Here is a 23,823-nt window from a genome sequence, read left to right as displayed (position 1 = left end):
TGTGTTATAACACTGTGATATTAGTCTACCACAGTTGACTCTTGTTAATACAATCACTGTTAATACAAATTCTGGTTGTAGTAAACAAAAAGTCTGGGTCCCCACTCCCGACTGTACATCTATGTACGGGGCAGTGAATAGGACCGGCACTCTTTAAAAACAATGTATACAATATTTGCAAACATCGAAAAACAAAACTACCAAATTTTTAGGAAGGATGTTGGCAATGACAGTCTAAAGCATCCTTTAGAAGTATGGCACCTGGTGTGAAGTCATAAGAAAAGTTCTATATTTGGATCAATTTTCAACGGTGGTCAGCCGACCACCATTGGAAAAACCTAACTATTTTTCAACTACTGCTTCAAATTTACCATTTTTTTTGTCAGTCCAAATTTGGCTGCGGTACATTAGGGTACATCAACAATATTCTCTGGATACGATCTTGGAGTGGATTTGCGTTAATTTTCTGCCTATATCCTTGTATTTTTGGCGGTAGGTCATCTTGAATAAATGATTTCTTTCACTCGTATCTTCTTAGGTGGGCAAGACCCTCACCCCTGGTGGCAAGTTGACTTGGAGAATGAGTACTGTGTGGGTACAGTCATTGTCGACCTTCGTCAAGGCTGTTGTGGTAAGTGGTACTCCCCATTGGGTGAGTGATATATGAACAGCATAAATCACATGGGGTAACAGTGTCAAGGAAATATCTGTAATGAACTTAGCTGCTGTGGAAAATTTGAAGTCCTTTAAGTGAATGATGTGGGATTCTGAAATCATTCACGGGAAAACCCCCTGGGAAAAAAAATCCCATGCTACATAGTACATGGTGACCAATTCACCATGTAATTCCCATGGGTTTCCGTGGGAATATTTCCCACGGGAATTACATTGGGCATTTTATATGCACATGGAACATTCTGATGTTTTGCAAACAAAACATTGATTTGCAGTACAGTTTACTTTTTAACTTGATGAGATACCTACGGAAGCGTATTTAGGACATGACCGAAAATATTTTTTAGGCCCACTTCTTCGCCCGGGCGGATTACTATTTCGCCCGGGCGGAATAGTAATCCACCCGGGCGAAATAGAGGGCCGGAAATTTTTTTTTTGGTCATGTCCTAAACACAGTTCCGTAGATACCACCCATGAAAGTGCGACACATCCATTTGGAGAAGTGAAACATTGCACAGTTATGAAATTTAAAATAATAAAAACAGTATAAATGTTGTTTCCAAGCATCATTTTTTGCGTGACCATAATTCTTAAATTGTGGTTAACTATGTTAACCTAACAGCTGTCGAAACTGACTTTGGGCAGCTAGGAGAGGATGGGATTCTATAAGATAAAATGATGTATATCACGTTTTGGAAATACCTCCTTATATCTTTCAGTGTGCGTGCAGAGTACCATACAGACACAAATGCATAAAGTTGGAAACATTTTATTAAGCAATTAATTATCACACATGAAGGTCAATGGGAATCGGGTGCAACCAGTGGCGCACCCAGGATTTGGTGCGGGGGGGGGGGGGGCTCACAAAAAAGATGCGGCATAAACATTGGACATAACACATTAAGGATGTGAAGGGCAAGTCTGTACAGGTAAACCTTCACTTAAGTATACATTTGTATGTAAATATATGCAAATTAGGTTTTTTTTCCCTGGACAAACTATCTTTAAATAATCATAACTTGAAAACTCTCAGAGCGCCATCCCAAAATTTTCCAAGATTGTTTTTTTTTTTTGAGTAAATGACTCATTTAAAAGTGAATAACTTTTATATTGCAAAGAAAATATCAAAAGAAAACAAAATCTTATTTTTTGAGACTGTGAAACTCGAAGATAGCACAGGGAACTCATCTTTAAAATTTGATTTCTTGAATTATTAACCATCATGGCTTATTTCCAACAGTCTGTTGAGTTGTTGTCAGTCTTTAGTTGAAACAATGAAAACAAATAAGGCTCACTTTGTACCAGGATTGGCATTACATTACACATTGGAGACCTGTCTTCTCTCATCAAACAACTCTGAGTAAGCCTTGGAAAATGATAGCTTGCAGCCAATCAGAATGCGTAAACTGTCAGTAAAGCTATGAGCGTTTCACTGAAACTCATTTTTTACAAGAGTTGTACCTTTTTTTACCTTTTTACTGTAAAGGCCAGGGTCGGTTCACTGGCGCAGTTGTGCGAGCTGGTCCGAGCTCAAACTACGCAGAGAACGAACCGTGCGGCTCGCCGGCAACGAGGGCGCAATCGGCTGACGGGGCCAGGGTTACGTTTGTGTGCGACGTGCCACGAAGGGCCAGATACGTGAGCTTGGACATTGACCCCTCCAACCCCGATGTCACCACCGCTCTCTTGCAGATGGCAGAAGTGGTTGTAGAGGAAAACACCGATGCTGGATGCCCCGCATATTGTCGTAAGACTCTAGAATTCTCAATCCTACTTTAAATGTGTCCGTATCTTAAAGATTACTGACACCATTTGCAAACATTCAAAAGTGAAACTGCCCAAATTTATGTAGTATCCTTCTTGATTATAAGTCATGAATAGGATCATGCATCCTGTGAAAAGTATGCTGTCATTTTTGAGAAAAGGAGACTTACCATCGCTTCCTTGTGATCCCATCAACTCAGTCCAATTTCTGTTCCATTTTTTGGTTGTTTGATTTGGATTGGATTTGTTGGCACTCATTCCCATGTTTTTTTTAAAATTTTGTTCTAAAGCTGTTCCACTTCGTGGGTTGCCTGCATCACAAAGCATCAACTATAACGAAGACAATACCTACCCAGCAGGCAATGCTATTGACGGCAGAATAGATACAATCTCACACACTAAAGGTAAGTACATTCCTCATTGTTATGTTAGGAGGAATATACGAGAAAGAGTGGATTCGTAATTTAAGAATTCACGAGGCGCGAAGTGCCGAGTGAATTCGTAAATTAAGAATCCACACTTGCGAGTGTATTCTCCGACTTAACCATTGCGTCAAAAGAAGTATTGTCATTAACGGTCTAGCCTTGGTCAAGGCGCTAGTTGTTATTCATCCGGCCGTAGCGCGGTAAACGATATCTTCGCTAGCGCTATGCATGCAGTCATTATGTCTATGCATGCAGTGCATTAAAAATACAGCGCGAACAGCGACCTCACGCTGCCACTATTTTTATGCAAATCAGTTGGACCCAATCTAGCGCCTTGGTTCAATCGTCCATGTGAGGTTTTGGGGGTGGTGCTCATTATGTTAATAGCCTTAGCTGACCTTAAATGTCGTTTAATGGTCGAACGTTGCGTGGAAACTTGCATAGTGAAACGTGGCACCGTACATAATCCATACACGTACACATTGTGTGTCTCTGCACATGGCACCAATTAATGCACAAAAACTGTGGTTCCTGTCACGTCCGCAAAAGGCGGAATAGCTGCAAATTTACCAAGGTGTGATTGGACACTCCACATATTAGCCCCGCCTACATTATCTGTATTCGCATACGAGGTCGTGTGCTGGAAATCTAGCGCAAAGTAAAGAAAAACATAAGCTTTGCCGACGATTGAACCAAGGCTCTCGATCGTCCCCAATTGATTTGCATAAAAAAATAGTGGCCGCATGAGGTCGCTGTTCGCGCTGTATTTTTACATGCATGTGCATAGCGCGTGAGGATATATGCCGACGATTGACCGCATACGGGACGAATAAGGACGAGAGCATTGACCAAGGCTATTAACGGTCCAGTGTAGGAGATCAAAAGACTTGCATATCTCGTGTCGAGTCATGGCCATTTATAGGGTAATTTACGAGGGAGTTTTTCGAGGCTCTTATACGTAATCAAGCATTGTGGCGTGTTTAGCATGTGAATACTAATCATGAGCAATATACATCACATGGGGTTTTGGCTGGTAACCTGCCTTTAAAAGCCAGGCTTTTTTGTGCTAAGTACATTTTTGTGCTTAGCAGCGCCGTAAAATTGGCCCCAGGCCCCTAACTGCCCTGTCACACTATTATCCCCTAATTTGCATGTAATTCCCTTTTTTTATCATCAAATAAACTTTTTTCAAGTGAGACATTCTCTTGTACTTGTTCATCTGCTGTTAAGTCTGATTGGACTTGTGAACAATATGAATGTTGATTGACTTGCAAACTTCTGTGTACCCATAAGAGGTCAAATGACATCATTTTCTACAGACCAGCCACGTGCATCGGCATTTTGAGCGTCAACTTTCATAATGCACATCGGCTGCGTCGTATTTCGAGCACATTTCGAGCAACAAGTACGCATGTTTAGAACATTTTCAACACTGCGCAATGCGTGCTTGATTGCATAAGATATATGCAGTTGCAGTTCTCCTACAGAGATTGCCGTCTTTGAGACAGACCTATAAGCAGTTGGTTTGTAAAACAAAGTTATGGACATAAATTCGAAAGGTATAGTTAAGAATTATGTTATTCTTGTCCTTTTTTTCAGCAAATGATGACCCACATCCATGGTGGCAAGTGGACTTGGGCAAAGAGGTTGACATCGGACGAATCACTGTCGTGCTCCGTCAAGACTGCTGTGGTCAGTACACTAGAAACGTCTACGAAAGTAGTCAGGTTCATGTATTAAGGTGAACATTGTCATGAAAAGTGTGCAACTAAAGATCAAGTCAACACAATTTTATATTGTGTCTTGTTTCGAGAACTGTCATGTGTCATAAAACAAAAAAGGATTACTCTGATTGGGTGCGTTTTGATTAGTTAAACCTGGATCGACTCGGGTAAAGGCAGATAGGTTAGCCACGAGAGCCAATCGAACGGTCAAACATGGGTCATCATGATCCTCATGTGGCGTTCGTAGTTGCAGCCAAAGCTAGTGACAAACGCCCTCATCGGACTGCATCTTACTTTGAGATCTGCTGCTTTTCTGCAGTTGCAAAAAGCAACAACGCTGGGCTGGAATGACCTTTCAGGTCACAATTAGATCAACAACTGATTTTTTTTTTAGACTTCCAATAAAGTTGATTTTGGGGTCCACTTGATTTTTTCTGCTGTCCGGCCGCCATATTATTTGTCTGTTTCTCGGAATCAACGGCGCATGCGTGTGATGTATTTCCATAACTGACTCTGCTCCACGAGCAGGGTCTGTGGTTGTTGACCCAACTGAGCCCCGAGAATGATGTCAGAGCTAATCGAACGGCATGGGTCCTGTAATGTAGTGAGCTTTTCACTAGCACACGGATAATAGTTGTTCCTTCGATGCCTGCTTGGTATATTGTGTCTCAGTACATCTCATGTTCATCACATGAGGTTCTATGCCAAAGGGCGACATTGTTCAAGGGTGCAATCTGATCCAAGTTGGGGCCTTATGGGTTCATGCATTCCAATGTGGATGAGGTAATGTCTGGGTTTAGGTGTGTGGTTTCAGAGCACTGGTGCCTATACATATAGCTATCATGTAAGGATACTACAGGTCCAACCTGATTCAACCAGGGTGAGCTAATTGAACACGTCTTTCGCATTTTATAATAATGGGAAATAATACACAACATAAGCAGCTGTTACCATTTGTCCATTGCTGGACTGTTCTACTTAGGCTGTGTCCGTGTCACATGGCTAGAGGCTGCAGTCACTTCCCATAGTCCTCTTCATGGCTGTCAACCTTGATCTTTTTACAAAACCTCAAGTTCAGGCCGACAAAATATTCTTAATAGCAAAATAATTGAGGACGTGCAAGCCGTGATTTGGCCGGCATAGGCATATTTAGGCCTATTTACTGGCCTGCATCCTAAATCACATCGTGAATTGTAGTTTCATCAGAGTGATAGCATTTGAAGGATTTGTTAAGGTTCTCCCAAAACAAATGCCTACGGAGTAAGGGTTAGGGCCTAATGCACTCTTTTTGTTCTAACTCTATAGACCAGAACCGTTTCACGGCTGCGGTAGCGCGAGCTGGCCTAAACTCCGATTACTCCCAGAACCAACAGTGTGGTTCACCCGCCACAAGCGAACAGGCAGCCACTGGTGCGACCATCACATTTGTGTGTCCCTTACCAAAGAAGGCTAGATATGTCAGCCTGGACATAGATCCTGCCAACTCTGATGCCGAGGAAAAGTTACTGCAGCTTGCCGAGGTGACGGTAGAAGAGGCCACTTTTGCCGAGTGTACCACGATTTGTCGTAAGTCAATGATTTATTATCCCTCTATATTTTCTCCAACAAGGTATTTTACAGGCCGAGTCCAAAAAGTGGAGCCCGAAAAACAAAGACATATTTCATATAACAAAAACCTTGCAGCACCAAGCTTAATTATGACTTGGAAGCCCATTTATTAAACTACTTTTAAACGACTACATTGTTTCAATTGCGCCACATGTTACAAAGTAACCCTAAAATCAGTTTCTTCCAAAAAGGCAATTTATTGTGTGTTCTGACTGTTTGGAACAACAAAGAAAATGACACAGAATACTTATTTCAACAACTGTAGTACACAATAATAGCAACCCTGCTTTGGCTAGCAATTGGATTTATAAAAATCAACTTTTTAGCCTTCAAAAGGACTTTGTTGAATATTTAAAACTTTTAAACTGAGGTTTTGTCGCTGGTGGTGTTTGACAATTGTAAAGACAATTCTTGAAATCGCATTTTTTGATGAAACAGATTGTACGCTTATTTAAATTGTGATATAATCGAACGGATGGAGCAATCAAAGTAATTTGTTTCATCTAAAAGTAGTTTATTAATTTAGGCTTACCAGTCATCTTTATTTTTGGTGCTACATATTTGTTTATATATGAAATATATTTCTTTGGGTTTGTGTTTTGCTTTTTTTTGATTCACCCTGTACAACATTTGCATTTGTTGTGATTTTCATATGGAGAACTAGGGAGCATTTGCTCACTCGCCACTTGTGCAGCTCTGTTTACGTGGGAAGACTGGCTCATGTCTAGGCGCTATGAGCAAACTTTCGTTAATATGCGGAAAGTATGTTTGTTAAACTTACTTCCTCGCATCGCATTATAAAATATAGGTTTTCCTCTTTCAAATGAATATAATTTCTTCATGGTTAAAGTTGAATAATAATATGCACTTTTCCTTTAAAAAGCGAGCAACTCAGTGAAAATGTCGCGTTTCCTATGGAGGTCACGGCACATTTCGTCCATTTTTGAGGGTGCGAGTTTACTTCTTCGAACGGCACATGTGTGTACCCAGTTGAATACGATTACCTCATACAGTTTCTGAAAGAGAACACAATAAGCTTTCCTTTCATGTAACAACTGTTTTGATTGGTTAAAAAGAACCAGGGGCACTTTTCTTGTCAAATCAGACATCGCTTTTGTTCTGAGGATCGACCTGCTGTTTATGTATAGTCCGGTCAACGCAGTGGGGCTGTGCAGGTCGCCGGGTCAATGCATCCTGTGTGTGACCGCAGAGCATGCAGGGCTTTGATTTTCTGCACATATGAGTGGCAAAGTTCTCCATATGTGAAATGGACTGAACTTGGGGCTAATTAGTAATTTATATTGGATATTATCCCACTGGAGTTTTCAATTTTTGTGTTTATTGGTACCACAATAAGAAGAGAAAATGCTGTTTGTTTCAATTGTAAGAGTGCAAATGACTAAAGTTGTCTTGCATAAAACACATGAGTCACACGCCATGCCTGGGTGACGGCTGTGTTGTAGAGAAAAACAATGTCCTGCATGTACGTGTCTATTTATACGCCGTACTAGGTCAATAGCTGGCTTGCGCCTGTTTAACGGAAGTACTATTTGCAAATTTTCAACGATCATTAGGCCTGGCGATCACTGGAAAATTACTCCCAACAAAATTAGGATGACAGCGTACCAGGCCAGGCGAGGATCCAGAAAGGGGGTTTCGGGGTTCGAAACCCCCTCCCCCTTCTCTGACACACAAACCAAAAAATATGACAATTTTGTTAGTAATTATTACCTTTATGCCCGCCTGTCTGCAACAATTGTACACAGAGGCGTAGCCGGCAGGGGTAAGAGGGTATTGGCGCACTGTTTTTCGATAGTGCGCATAATCATCTGATTTGAAAAATGCCCCCATTGGAAGATGATACCTCCCCCCCCCCCCCTCCTTTTAAATATATTTTAATGAGGCCAAGTGCCCGGAGATATTATTATTTACGTACAATCAAGTACTGTTTCATTATAATTTTGCAGTTTAGTTTTTGAGTATTTGTCAAATGTGACTCTCTCTTGGAGTGATCCTCATTTGTGAGTTACTCTCTGTGGTTATTTTGTAATTTTCCTCCGATATACAGCTGTCGATCTTACTGGGAAGTCTGCTTCGCAATCTACGAGTCATTCCTCTGGCCTATACGAGGCACCAAATGCTATTGACGGCGACATCAATACATTTGCACACACTGGTAAGGCTACGTTTTGTCCCCACTGTTATTAGGCAGAGAGACTGGTTAATGAATTCTCTGTCCCAAGAGGGTTTTCATGTACCATTTTCAAAACAATGGAACTCAGTGATGTGTGACCTGAGCATAATGAAAAATGTTGGACATTTGTTCATCGTTACACTGTGTGTACATGCTCAGTATGTGTGCGCATGCCTTGTTGCGATACCAAAACAGGCATATCTTTAAAACTGGGCCTCGTTCAATTGTGGGGTGATCAGAACATTAAAGAAAACATCTTCAGCTGTCTATAGGGATGAAATTTGTCATTGACAGTGCTCGGCCAATAACGACCATTTTAGTTTGAACAAGCACAGTCATGCTATGTGATCCTATTCAGTGGTGCACTTCCACGAAGCATAAACTATTTGTTTAAGACATACGTCCACCTGTTTTTTCACCACAGCATCACAGTGAAAAGTTCAGCAACCTTGGGGTGACGTCATTCATAAAGTTGATACAATTTTCTAAACGCTGATATGAGAAGAATGCTTATTGGACAATAAATTCTGACAACCATTTTGGCTTGACAAAATATTTCCAGTCAGTGTTTTAAATTGTACGCCAACAAAAGAGACCCCTGTTAGTTTGGCAATCGTGTATTTTTGGTAGCTCATGTTACAAGAAAAGGACATTGCAAAAATTTAAAAACCCTGGATTTGAAAGTTTTCTCATACTGTGAACTGAATGAAAAAATCTTTTTGTTGTCCCTTTTAATTTTATACCACGTTTCACGTTTTGATGCTTGCAGTGTTGAAGATTTCATAAAGTTTCCATTTTTCTGTCATGTCCACTTTTTCGTGAAAAATTTGCCCACGTATATATATTTACCACGTACAGAGCCCAATGACGGGCACCCCGTATGGCAAGTTGACCTGGGTGAGGAGCGCTTAATTACAAAGATCACCGTGGTACTCCGACAACAATGCTGTGGTAAGGCTTATAAGATGCTTTTGCATTTGTATCTGGCTCATAAGAATACAGTGGAACGCCGCTATAACGAACATTGCAAGATCCACAGAAACTGTTACTAATAGCGATCCCACGGTATAGTGATATTGACCTGCTGGTGCTCTGGTACTCACTTTTCACTAAATAGCACCCCTCAGAACTTCACCGTGCACACCCTGGTAGTTACTGAAAGACAACTTTAAACCTGTGCCGGCTATTGATTTATGATTTTACACAGTTTTGAGCTTACAGCAATGGGTGGCTTTCCCCTTCCATTCCTTGGGGAAAAAATAGCCACTTGTCACTCTTTTGTTGGTATTTTTCAACAACAGTGTTCAGTATGTTTTGTACACAATAATCAGGAGCCAAGGACAATCTTCAGTGTAGCTGAATGTACGGTATAGTGGTGTTCGGTGTAGTGACAATTCCACTGTACCAGGTTCAAGATGAGGATTTCGTGGGGGAGACCAAGGGGAGGGTCATCCAAATGCAATGCCCATTACACCTGAGGCTCGTGGGAAGACGTAACAGATTTGTGTACATTTAGTATAACATTAGTCGTTGGTGCCAAACATGTATGGGCACAAACCAGTGGCGGCACATGGTGTGTCTCTCCAACAGTTTGTGCACTGACTCAATACAGTGTGTCCCAAAAAAAATGTCCCTCTGATAGACTGTTAAATTAATTCCAAAATCAAGTATAATTCTCAATTTAGTGTTCAGATTTAGAAAGCCCATTTTATTTTGTAACTTCTCTGAAAATTTCATTTGTCTCGCTTCATTGGTTTTGAATACACAGTCTATTATGAAACAGCAGTGCTTTTCAGCCCATTCCAAGTTTGCAGTGCTACATTTTCTGCACTGCCTTGAATGAATACCAGGTGGAAGGACGTGCAGGAGGACAATAAAGGTTTACAAGCTGGACATTGAAGGACAAACCATAAGTGGAACACACCCTGTGAAAGCAAACACGACCAGTGGAACTGAACTTTGATTAGTTTTCATTTTAAAAAGTAAATGAAGTTGACTTTAGTTACTTAATAACAAAAACAAGAACACAGTTGTTGAAATAAAAGTGAAGCATGGAATAAGGTATGGTATGTCTGTAGTGTGCATTTCTTTTTGTCAAACTTGGAATGGGCCGGAAAGCACTGCTGTTACATAAGAGCCTGTGTATTCAAAACCAATGAAACGAGACCTTTGAAATTTCCACAGGAACTACAAAATGAAGTGGGCTTTCTAAATATGTAAACTTAATTGAGTATAAAACTCGATTTTGGTAATTATGCTGTGGTCTATGAGAGGGACTTTTTTTTGGGACATGCTGTACATCGCAGCCTTCTGTTCTGTTTATATTTTCTTGTTCAAAAACAGCATCATAACTGCAAGTTTTGTTATCTTTCGCAAGCATGCAATTTGTCATGCAACTTGTCCTCGGGGGACGCAGCTGATTTCCTCTTTTCTAACTTCACGTTCATCATTAAAAATGAGAAAACACTATAAAAAGTCATGGAAAGCTTGGGATTAAATTTCCTGTATTTGTAACTTTCAAGTTGCATGCCTGCTCTGGACAGTGTTTATTTTCTTCAGATAAATGTGTAATGTCCACCTTTAATAAGCCAGTTTTGTATTTCAACTGCCCATGCGCACAATGATATGGACGTCATTTGAGATAATCGAATGCTCATTGAAGGCGCATGAACGCGCAAGGAGACAAGCGCATGACGCTCGCGTGATTATTACAGGCAGAATGGGCGTCCATGTAACTACGCGTATCATCTCAGATCACCAGCAATTTTATCCCGAATGACCTTTGACATGGACTACTTCATCGAGATACCAAACTGGCTTATTCTTGTGACACTTAAAGGGAATGTACATCATTGGCTTTTGCTGTAAATCTCAGAAATAAACTATTTGAGGGGTTAGTATAGTAGATCAAATATTGTTTAACTGACATGTTTGAAGTTTTGTGTTCGAAAATGCTTGAAAAACCAAGAAAAACAAAACTGTTTAAGTAGTCTGGTTCCCTGACTCCGCTAAAGATAAAATGGATCAATTTATAGATGTCAGAAAATTGTAAGAAAAGGGAACCAGTCTAGCTGGCCTGCACCCGTTCATGAACATGTAACCAATAGCAAACAAAATTTGGACTGAAAAAAAATTGTAAATTTGGAGCAGTAGTTGAAAAATAGTTAGGTTTTTCCAACGGTGGTCAAATGTATACAAAAATACCGTTTTCTTAAAATGACTCGACACCAGGTGCTATAATTTTACAGGATGCTTTAGACTGTCATTGACCAACATCCTAGTAAGGTATTTCGTTAAAACTTGGTAGTTTTATTTTTCGATGTTTGCAAATGTTGTATATTCCCTTTAAGCACATTGATTTGCTTTGTCATATAAATCACTTATTCAGCTTCAGCGACTTGTTTCAGGAGTAAATATATTCCAATAATCTACTTTCAGCTTGTTTCACTCATTGGATCCTCTTTTTGTTGTCAAGGCGAATATCGGTTCACCTCTGCTGTAGCGAGAGCTGGCACCAGCTCAGACTACGCCCAGAACTATCCCTGCGGATCCCCAGCAACGAGACTACAGTCAAACGATGGGGCTACTGTTGAATTTGTGTGCGATGTGCCACGGTTGGCCAGATATGTGACCCTTGACATAGACCCTAGTGACTCTGATGTCACTAATGCAATATTGCAGTTGGGTGAGGTGATGGTGGACGAGATCTGTGGAGGGTCACCAACTCCTGGTAAGTTCATGTAAATCTCACTTGATACATAGCTTCCTCATCACTCTCTTCCCGTTTTTATCTTTAAGCAAACTTGAATCCTCAATCCTGATTGGTTGTTCCATGGCAACAGCAGTGTGGTATTATCCTAAGTACCGCGGTCGATACTGCACTCCACGTATCGCACTTTCTGAGATGCATGCATTATTGCTGCTGCACATGTAACCTGGAAAAATGGATCACAAGATCACTTCAAAGAAAATAAAGTTGGGAGAGCAAAAAAACCCAAAAACTTCACACTGGTCATATCTGTCCTTCACTCTGGCATTTTTGTCAAGATAGTGAGAAAAACAACTTCATCTTTGTACAGGCTCCTCACTTTTTATCAGATATTTTGCATTATTCTATTTTCACTTTTGGGAAAATATGATATATGAAAGATAAAAAACATGTAAATGAACAGGGAAGACAATGAAATGATCAGTGTTTCCCTCCCCGGACATTGAGGTGGGCCTATCTTTTTCCTGTCAAAATGGTGCACAGTGCACCAGTGATGCCAGTGGCTACACATGTAATTGTCAAGATGGCTTTACAGGATTAAAATGTGTGACTGGTAGGATTACAATAAGTTAACCGACCCCTCCTACCATCACCCCACCCCCTACCATCACCCCACCCACTAATGTCATCCACTCCCCCATGCCATTGTTTCTTTCCTGATAGTTTTAACTACAGGGTGAGTCAGAATGATCTGTACCCGAGTTTACCATTTTTTTTGGTGGCAAACAGAGAACCTTTAGAAAAAAAAACTGAGTGTTTCATATGAATGGTTATTACCTTTTCTTCCACAGGAATTTGGAATTTTGCTGTGGTGAGGAGTTATGTTATTTTCATTAAAGCGGCTCATTTTCCAGTCTGCACACGCAATTGGTTTTGCAATTTTTTAAAAAAATGTGTCAATAACTGCAGCTGAGTCAGTCACCATGACTTGGTTTTTATTTGTTATTACACTGCTTCACATCATTACGCGATTTCGATAAATTTGTTGAACCATGGAACAATGGTCAGAGTGGTTTTTTTTTGACATGTGTTCTTTGCTAGCGATTTTCTTCAAAATGGTACAATGGGATATACATGAAACTTTCACCAGATATGTTCAAAATACCAGCCTATACCATATCTCATTTGCACTTGTTTTGCTAAGTGCTATACATATTTTTAATATTTTCTTTAATTTGGGTCCAGATCATTCTGACTCACCCTGTAGGTGTTTGAAATTTGCTACTATTTCTTACCACAGGCAGCACATCGAATGAAGACAATCTACTGCTTTGCCAGCTATACCATCCAGATTCAGACAAAATTAGAATTCCCAAATGTTTCCCTCCACAGAAATGGATGTGTGCCAATCTATTCCCTGTCAAAATGGTGGACAATGTACCAGTGACGCCAACGGCTACACATGTACTTGTCATTATGGCTTTACAGGAGCAAATTGCGAGACTGGTGAGGAGTAAAAAAGCCAACCAAACCCCCCCCCCCACCATCACTCCCTCCAACTTGCCATTGTATTTTTCCTGATAGTTTTAACAAGGTGTTTGAAATGTGTTACAATTACTTACCACAGGCAGTGCAGCGACTGAAGGCGATCTACGTTTAGTGGGCCCTTCCGACAAGGAGGGAAGACTTGAAGTCTTTCTTAATGACGAGTGGGGGACCATCTGTAAGTTTTTCTGGGACGAAGTTGAAGCCGATGTGGCTTGCAAACAGCTGGGCTTCAAAGGATCCGGAACATACGGTCAGTCGGTGCCTGTTGCCCCAGCTTCCGGCAAGGTCTGGCTGACTGCTGTCAGATGCTCAGGACAGGAGACCAGGATCGTTGACTGTGACTATTCGCAACCGTCTACCTGTCCCCACAGTGACGATGTTACTCTAACCTGCTTGGATGGTACGTTCAAGTATTCTTTACCGTACCTTTAAAATCCCAAATTTAGTACTGAAGGGTTTGAGAATCATCTAATTTGATTCAAAGCAAAATTTGCATCTATCTTTCAAAATGACTAGCCAAATTATTGACATGCAGGCCACTGTCACAACTGGTTATACCAGTCATGTGGTTGCTAAGGCAAATCGTCTGCGGTTATTAAGGAAAGCTAATCCGATTACGTACTTAGACGCTATAGCAGAGCAGTGAAATTTATGCACCACAAATAACATGGCCTTTTGAACGTTGTGTTTCACAGAAAATGGGCTCAGTATGAATGAAATGTTAAATTATAACAGAGGAAAAATTCGAAACTTCATGTAAGTGAAAAAAATCACTGTCATCAATGCCGAAACGTCAACACTGGTTATTGGTATAGCTAACCTTCATGTTTGGAAGAAATCGTTCGAAAAGTTCCCCAAGTCTATGTATTTATATCAATTCCTTGGAGTACATGAAGTTGAACACGTCATCTATGTATATTCCGAACATCAGCTTAATCTGTTGTTGCAAACGCTAGTGTTACAACTAGAACTATCTCCATGGAAAATTTGGAAGAGGATATTCTTCCACCCAACTCACGTGAATTGTTCAGCAAAGTGCCTTAGGCGCTACAATTGACCGATTTCACAATAACGTAAGGTAGATTAGCATATTCATTAGTGTCACTCGGCATTTTTTGGCATGGGTCTCAGTATCGACCAATGGGAGCCGGCAAAAGGGGTGATACTTATCAATTCATAACTCATGAAGGAGGCTTTTCTCCAAATGTTTACTCCACATCATAATGGATAGGAACCTCATTAATATTTGTGAGGCTTGAACAGATTGACAGATATTGCAAACGCCAGTGTTACAACTTTAAAAAATGCACGTAGCCAGGCCTAATTTTCCAATTTCAACGAAAGGTAATGAACATATCACAACGATTTTTAGCACATACTTGGATCATTAAAATTTTTAATGGGGGGAAGTTAAACACTTTGTATACGCTTTGTATGAAAGCGAATTATTTTCGGGAACTTTACGGTGAGTTAAGGGATTTTGTTTCAGTCCATGCTTCTTTTGTTCAACGACATCACCACGAAAATGTGGAAAAAAAGTATTTGAGTTTAACAGATTTATTTATTTTTAAAATGATAGATGAATATGAAAAGAATATGGTCACCCCAAAATCTAAAAAAGGATGATTCCACCCTGAAATTACTTTGCACGCTGTTTGAAATGGATCGGTGCGACTTTGTCGAGATTTCGTGGTGACGGGTCACATATGTTGGTAAATTAGCTTCAATAATTTCTTCCAATATTACGCAAAAAGGATGAAAACTCCCAAAACAGAAATGGAAAACCAAAATGTGAAAAATGTCATGCATATTTTTGGGATATGATTGACATACTTGTAAAAGAGAATGTTTTAGACTATGTGTGGGGCACCATTTATAGGCACCGTAAGTGGTCAATCGTCCAAATCACTTTCATTGCTTTGTAACAGAGGATGATGTTGAACTTCGGTTGGGTGGTGGCAGCGGTCCGCACGAGGGTCGAGTGGAGCTGGTCTACCAAGGCACACCGGGTACCATCTGCGACACCAACTGGGGCCTTGAGGATGCTGGAGTCATCTGCCGTCAGCTAGGCTACGAGGGGGCTTTGGAGGCTAAGTCAGATGCGTTCTTCCCCGGATGGCCTGGATTTGGCCCTGTGTACCTGAATAATGTGGAGTGCCGTGGGGACGAGACCAATATTCTACACTGCGGTTCAGCAGGCTGGGGAGTAGACACGTGCAGTCACAGTGAAGATGCTGGAGTGGTGTGTATAACAGGTAACGATTGGTCCGCAGTGACTACAGGTACCCTCAGAGACTACAGTGTCATGCCACTGGAATTTCTTACTCATCTGCAGTCCCTAGAATGTGGATGTTTTGAAAGTTTGTGCTGTTGTTGTCCTTGAGCAAGTGACTTTACTGCAATATTTGGCAACCTGTAAGGATCTCTCACATTCTTTTGGATTGAGGCTTCTATGCAGGCCTGAATGTTGTGTCCAGACATTGACTGTACGTGTATATACCTTTATGTCAGGTGCCATGGTCTTATCTGTTTTGTGTCAGATACTAGTCTGTTATTACCTGCGTAGATGATGTGTCCAAATCTTTGCAGCTTCAAGAACTTCTCTTTTTGTTTGAACATCACTCATGTACCACTTGTACTTGTTCTACATAACACTCGATAGAGAAACACAAAGGGAGAACAACAGATCCTTTCAGTCTTTGAGAGTTCAAAATGAGAGTCCTTTTGTTCAAAACGGTCCTCTGAAGTAGGTTTGTGTGCTTAGTCTGTGGGAGAGTGTTATATTACAGAGAAAAAAGAAAAAACACAAAGCATTGTCCTTGGGAGTATAGTAAAACAAGAGTGTGTGCGGATGGCGTGCATCTCTGTACATATTTATCTGTGGCATGACACGTGATCGATGCTTGACCAATAAATATTTATAATCTATTGCCGTGGTATATCAATGCAGTTTGTTGCTCTCCACAGATATGTGCAAAACTAATCCCTGTCTGAACGGTGGTACGTGCACCAGTGGTGCGGCCAACAGCTACACATGTACTTGTCCAGCTGGCTTCACGGGAGTAAATTGTGAGACTGGTAAGTACAAAACTTGTGGTGTCATGCCACTGTACTTACGGCAGGAATTTCATGCTCATCTGCAGTCCCTAGAATGTGGATGTTTTGAAAATTGGTGCTGTTGTTGTCCTTGAGCATGTCACTTTACTGCAATATTTGGCAAACCATGCCAGGATCTCTCACATTCCTTTGGATTGAGGCTTCTCTATGCAGGTCTGAATGTTGTGTCAAGACAATGACGGTATTCCTTTTTGTCAGATGCCTTGGTCTTATCTGTGTTGTGCCAGAAATTAACCTGTTATTCCCTGTATGATGTGTCCAAACCTTTGCAGCTTCAAGAAGTAACTTCTGTTTTTGCTTTAAACTGAGACTGCTGCAGGATACTTCTGTATGCTCATTGTTCAATCCTTGGGTGCATTCCAGTTAGGCAAGCAATGCCAACATTTGCAAGTGTTTGCAGTTTTATGGTAAATGAGGCTTTTTTTTGCCCGCTACACTGGATGGCAACTTTGCCTCCTGTTGCAGGCTTTCCACACCTTTTACCAGTGCACAGAATATTCAACGTGGTTTATTGTTACATTGTATGAGACAATTTATATGCAATGATGTGTATATGAGGTGATTTATATGCAACCCAGTGTGTATATGGAGTAAACAGTTATGTTTATAGACTGCACACTTGGCCATTCTAGACCAATGAAATCCAAGGAATAATATAACAGTTTCTCAATTATTGACTGCTGTGATGTCTGATATGATGTTTTTAACATCCGAAGGGCCCATCTGAGCACCCGATGCGAAGCCGAAGGTGCTTTGTGCTTGAGGGGGTTAAAACGGCATATCACACATCACAGCAGTCAACAATAGTTTTGTTATTATATCGTGCCAATAATTCAAAAAGATAAATGGTTGTAAATAACTTACTGTGTGAGAAATCAATTAAAGGGAAGATACAACATTTGCAAACATCAAAAAACAAAATGATCAAAATACCACAAAATTCTTTACTGGACTGTTAGGGAATGACAGTCTAAAGCATATCGTACAATCATGGTTCCTGGTGTGCTGACATTTTTAAGTAAAGTGGTATTTTTTTATCAATTTCCAACGCTGGTCGGGGAAAACTGGCTTTTTTCCTTCAAAAACTGCTCCTACTTATTCATATTTAGTAATTCCGCATTTTCTTTGCAATTGATTACACACCTGTGAAGGGGTACAAGCCAGCTAGACTGATTCTCTGACCTTATAATTCCCCAACGTCCAAAAGTTGCTTTGTTTCATCTTAAGTGGGGTCAGGGGACCAGACTACACAAACAGGATTGGGTTTCTTGGTTTTTCCAGCATCTACGAACCCAAAACATGAAACGAGTCAGTGTAACAATATTTGCTTTAACATACTATTCCTCCAAACCCATTTATTTCTGTAAATTACAGCAAAAGCAAATGTTGTACATTCCTTTTTAATCAAAGCAATGTAACCTTTGATAACTTAAGGTTTCGATGTCCCATCGGACATGTGACTGAGCATATGATTTTTCCTTCCAGCCTCGCTTTGGTTACGTTGATTTGAATGGGGAAAAAATATCAAGATGGCCGCAAAATGATAATGGTCTATAAGCAATTCACTTTTAGCGTGAGTCTGAAGTAAAGTAAAGTCTGTTCAGAGCCAATGTGGCTCATCAGGCCGGCGTTTATCTCCGGTTTCAGTAGCATGAAACGACTGAGAATATTTCTACTCCCCCTGGATGGGATGCTGGTCCATCGCAGGTTACTCCCCAGCTAATGCCGGTACCCATTTATACTCCTGGGTGGAGACGGGCAAGTGGGGGTGAAGTGCCTTGCCCAAGGACACAATATATGACCAGCGGCTGGATTCGAACCCCGGACCCTCTGATCATGAGTACGCCCCCCTAACCACTAGGCCACACACTCCCCTAAGTGAGTCTGAAACACCAGTCTTAAATTGGTGTTTGATAATATTTAACAGAATTTCTACTTTCTCCTTGTTTTTTCCATTCTCTATTTTAGCTTCTCCACCCCCAGATCCATGTGCCCATACTCCCTGTCAAAATGGCGGAACCTGCATCAGCAATAACTTGGACTATACTTGCAACTGTCCATCTGGCTATACAGGAACTTACTGTGAAACGGGTAACTATATTTTCGTAATTGTTAAAAGTTGAACAAAGAAATTGACTGGAGCAGGTTTGAACCTGTGACTCGTTTTGAGGAGTGTTTTTTGGGGTGTTTAATGTTTAAAGGTCCATATGACATGAATTTTACTTGAGAACATGTTTTGTGCGTCATTCTACTCCTTGAAAATGTGCGAAAACAACTTGACGTCCTTTCTGGTTAATCTTATTGAAAAGTGCACTTATTTAGACACTGGAAATTGTCCATGCTTTTCCGAACAACTGAGGGCGCTGTTGCTGTGATGTTATTTCAGGAAGACACTGTTCAATAATTGAGGGTTTTCTGTTCAAATTGTGAACCCAACATTTGCTCATTGAAAAGGTTTTGTGAGAAAACTTTGTTCATTGGACTATACTGTCATGTACTAAAACAACTACGAATCACCAAAGAAAGGACATTTACAACAGCAAAATATCCAAAAATCTGGCAAATTTGTGTGCTGAAATAGCTGTAACGTTGACTTTTCTGCCTGGAATGACATCACACTTTTGCTCATGAATTGGTATTAGCATAAAAACCAAAAAGGCACAAAACTGCCCTTAAAGTTAACAAAATTAAAATTGATAAGTGGGTTGAAAGTGGGGTGCTGTGGTCCAATGGTTACAGTGTTCGACTCGTGTGCCGTGGTATGTGGGTTCAAACCCTGACAGGGAACATGGTGCTTGTGCTCTTGAGCAAGGCATTTTACCATTATTGCTTCGTCCTTTGGATGGGATGTAAAGCCGTAGGTCCCGTGTGTTGTGTAATGCACGTTACAGAATGCAGTAACACTTACCGCTAAGAGAAGGGGTTTGCCTCGGTGTTTCTGGCAGTGGCTGCAATATGCCCCGCAGCACCTTGTATACCCTTTGTAAAGGTGCTACATGATGGGTCTCATATTTCTCATAAACTTCATATACCTGTCTTTAAAAATAGACATAATTACCAGTGCCTTGAGTACCTAATTGTTATGTAGATATGTGTGCTATACTCCGGTATTATAATAAGGTAAATGGGATACAAAGTTGCATTTACAATTACTGTGAACAAAACATACATTACATGGACCCATAAAGCATTATAACTATCTAATTTAATGTTAACATCTTTGTAGCTTTGCACAGTTTTGGTGCATGAGATTTCAATGCAGGGCTCCATTCAATGGATTTTATTCCCGATGAAATTGTATTCATTCTTTCAACAGCAACAAAAGGTACAACTGGTACAAATGGTGGCTTTGGTATACAGCTGGCCGGGGGCCAAACACCACAGGAGGGTATCTTGCAGGTATGGTACAAATCCAACACAGAGCAAAGTTCGGGCAAGGACGGTGGTTAACAATAATTCAACTTACTTTACTCCAACGCAGGATGGTTGGACTACTCTTGTCGACTATATGAAACCAAAGCAAGGGGAACAGTTGAATCACTGGTTACCAATAGCCGTGTGCATCATAAAGCACAGCGGGGAGCTAGGACCAAGAAGTGTTGTGATGACATTTTGTGATGACATTTTGTGATATGACGTTTTGTGATATGATGTTTTGTGATATGACGTTTTGACCATCGTTTTACTAGAGTCGTTTGCAAATTGCTATTTAAAGGTAGAGGTTGGTTGGGTGCATTCTTTCTCGTTTGAAGCCACAAAAGTGCTCAGAATCTAAGGACGAGTGTTTAACAACTAACCTAATGAAGCATTAAGTCTGTTACTGCTGCATAATGAAAAGTTTGGGGCCCAAACGCGCAAAAGATCAATGTGTGTGAGACAGCTCCACAGCTTACCCAATTGACCTTGATGCGATTTGCATACCACATGCAACAAGCTGGCCAAGTGCACTCACACAACTGACCTCTCAAAATCCAGTCATTGGGGAAAAGTTTGACGAAAAAATGATCAGTGGTTTCTTAACCAATGAAATCGAGTCTTATATGAATGGAAAAAGAGAACTTCATCCTCTTTACAAAACCGCTACCCCCTGTGTGCTCTGACATTGGGTTCTCGAGATACATTGAGATAAACAACCAAAGGTCTGTCACAAACGGTCATTTTCTGTTCGCTCCATAGGCAATTGCCTCATACCCCACATTTTCAATAAAAAAATGATCAGTGGTTTTCTGCCTTTCGAAGCCAGACACATATAGACTTAAAGCCAGAAGAATGAATTTTCATATTCTGCAACCCCCAGATTTGTGCGACCGTCCGTTCTGAAGATACAAGGAATTTAGAGTAAAAATGGGCTATCTTTGTGGTCATTTCCCCACGTTAAAGCTTGTGTGGACATATCTGGTTGAGCAGATGCGCGCTACTTTTCATTATGTATATATTGAGAAAACACAATATTCTGGATCTTGATTTCAATTCGAAAGTTGCTGAGTCATGACAAAATTTTCAAATCAGCATTCAGGACATGATTCTCATTGAGTATTGTTGGTATGTAATGGCACACGAACTGAACCGACAATTCTCGCTAATAATGGCAACCGTGTGGCTGTGCGTCGTGCCAGATGGAATATGTTAAGTGTCGTTACTATTTTCAAACCAAGTCTACTCTACCCTTAAAGCCAGAGTCCATCATTTGCAGCTATTCAAAAAGTAACTGGCGTATTTATTGTTGAAAAACATACTTGGTTGAAAGATAGTAAGGGGACTAAACTCCCTGTGAAATTATTCTTTCTGGCAAGCTGTCATTTTGAAGAAATCAACGAAAGAAGGCCTTTCCAACGGTGCGTCTTAAGAAGCACCGTTGGAAATTTACGTTAGTGATTTTTTTTTTTATTCGGTGAAGCACGTGCAAGCGTTGGCACGACGCACACGCACGCCTGGTTGCTATAATTCGTCGGATCAGTGCGCGACATCGTGTAGCTGCAGTCGGTTCTGGTGAGAACGTGTCTCGGACGCTGAATTCAGGCCCAATTCAAAACATGATTCAGCAACTTTTGATTTGAAATCGAGATCCTAGAATGTTATTTTTCTCAAAATATACAGCTGGAGCTGAGCTGAAACTTCATCAAGTTAGTTGTTCAAGACCCTTCTTTAGATTTTGAGCACTTTTGTTGCTTCAAACGAACAAAATGCTCAAATTACAAATGATGGACTATACCTTTAAAGTGCAGGTGTAAGTTATGTATCAACCAATAGTCGACTTATGGTCCTCACCTGAACTTGCTTTTTAAAAGTACTTTCTCAATTGTATTACAGCGATTAACAGTGATTAGGAGACATTGTTGATACATTGTAGCATAGCCGGAGAAACGTTGTCATTTTCATTTAAAAAAGAATCTGCCACTTTCAACTTGGCGTACTATAATGTTGATACAGCACTGGAGACGGTGGCTGAAGGTGCATGCTGCAGCCGAAAGCTTCTAATGGAATGCAGGATCACCCCTGATGTTATTGTCCTCATTATCAATGACATCAGGGGTGATCCCGCATTCCTTCAGAAGCTTTCAGCCGCAGCACGTGCCTTCCGCCACCATCTCCAGTGCTGTATCGGCATTCTGAAAGTCGGTATTGTTTTTGTATTGCATTTAAATCCAACCCTCTTGCACAAAGCTGATGAAACTCGCTCCATACATTTCTCATGCCTTGTTTACATGATCTGAAATTTTGCTTTGATTCCATTGGTAAGCAACAGAGTTGTTGAGGATCAAGTAGGACATGGTTTTTTTGATAAACTTAAGCTCTATCACCTTTTTGATCTCTAGGTTAACAATGAGGGAGCTTGGGGTTCCGTCTGTGCTAACCAGTGGTCCAAAGCCTCAGCTGATGTCCTGTGCAAGCAGTTGGGCTTTGCCAGCGCGCTCGTGGCCACAGAAAAGCCCGCATCAGAGCAAGACCTCATGTGGTTGAATGGGATAAGCTGTGTCGGTACGGAGACCTCGCTGGATCAGTGTACCTACGACGACTTTGGCACACCCGTTACGTGTGATTCTGGGCTTGTGGCTGCCGCGGTATGCAACGTTGGTAAGTACCTGCACCCGATGTCATGAAACTCATCGTAACGTACGATGCAACGCAGTGCTGCGACGCGTCGTATCCCTACGATGCGTCGCAGCTGCAACGGGTCCTGTGATCCATTTTAAAAAACACGTCGTACGTGCGACTCGTCGTATGTGTATTTATAGCACAACTCGGTAACTGTTTTATGTATAAAGTCAGCATACAGTAAATAGTTGTCTGATATTCAACAAAGAATCGTCGGACCTCTGCTCGAAATTTGTTAAAATGTAGGTCAAAATGGCGGCTAAAAAAGGAAAACAAGCTCTCAGTGGACTGTGTAGCTACTTCAACTTCAACTAAATTTCAACTTCAATATTCTATGCTATTTTATAATTATTCAATGCATTTTCATATTCAATGATTTTGAAAGTGCTACATGCAGATCTTCACTAAAACAATGGTCCCGACATTTGTTTTTTTTGGGTTTTTTTCTCACCCTGTGTTGCACATGCACAGCTTGAATAGCAAATCTTCATTTGATTTGATTTTATGTTTTGTTTGATTGACATTGTAGACCTACCGTTTGTTCGTCTGGCGGATGGCGGAAGTCCTCAGGAAGGCCGGGTGGAAGTGCGGGTCAACGGTGAATGGGGCGGAGTCTGCAACTATCTATGGGACATTGAAGATGCCAACGTACTCTGTCGATACCTGGACTACCCCTGGGCTCTACAGGCTACCAAGAACAGGTCGGTTTCAATCTGAACACGGCCACTAAAGCAGTACCTATTTGTTTTCTGGCAGCACTCCCAAATAACTGATTGTTCTCACCAAAATCCTATTAAAATGCACTGCTATTACAATAGAAAATTACAGTAAGCTCTCGTTACCAGAAACCTCTGGGGATCGGATAAAACATTTGTGCTAATGGGAGTTCGAGGTAACCAAGACTCCCGATTTTCCTACATTCAAGTCCAATTTACATGTACGTATAATATACAGTACTTTATT

General features: G+C 40.9%; 1 protein-coding gene across 1 annotated transcript in view; it reads left to right on the top strand.

Moving 5' to 3' along the window:
• The window catches only part of LOC119745692, a 104,492-nt gene that overhangs the window by 4,698 nt on the left and 75,971 nt on the right, over positions 1 to 23,823 (top strand). Inside the window, 16 exon segments of the mRNA XM_038222233.1 lie at positions 539 to 631; positions 2,162 to 2,422; positions 2,730 to 2,843; positions 4,464 to 4,556; positions 5,894 to 6,154; positions 8,265 to 8,372; positions 9,249 to 9,341; positions 11,866 to 12,120; positions 13,492 to 13,605; positions 13,727 to 14,047; positions 15,576 to 15,902; positions 16,615 to 16,725; positions 18,733 to 18,855; positions 20,081 to 20,163; positions 22,581 to 22,839; positions 23,390 to 23,561. Coding sequence (XP_038078161.1) covers positions 539 to 631; positions 2,162 to 2,422; positions 2,730 to 2,843; positions 4,464 to 4,556; positions 5,894 to 6,154; positions 8,265 to 8,372; positions 9,249 to 9,341; positions 11,866 to 12,120; positions 13,492 to 13,605; positions 13,727 to 14,047; positions 15,576 to 15,902; positions 16,615 to 16,725; positions 18,733 to 18,855; positions 20,081 to 20,163; positions 22,581 to 22,839; positions 23,390 to 23,561 — 2,788 coding nt within the window.

This window comes from Patiria miniata, unplaced genomic scaffold (genome assembly GCF_015706575.1).
Source record: "Patiria miniata isolate m_02_andy unplaced genomic scaffold, ASM1570657v1 HiC_scaffold_12, whole genome shotgun sequence".
Lineage (NCBI taxonomy): Eukaryota > Metazoa > Echinodermata > Asteroidea > Valvatida > Asterinidae > Patiria > Patiria miniata.
This window is presented reverse-complemented; position numbering and strand designations above follow the sequence as displayed.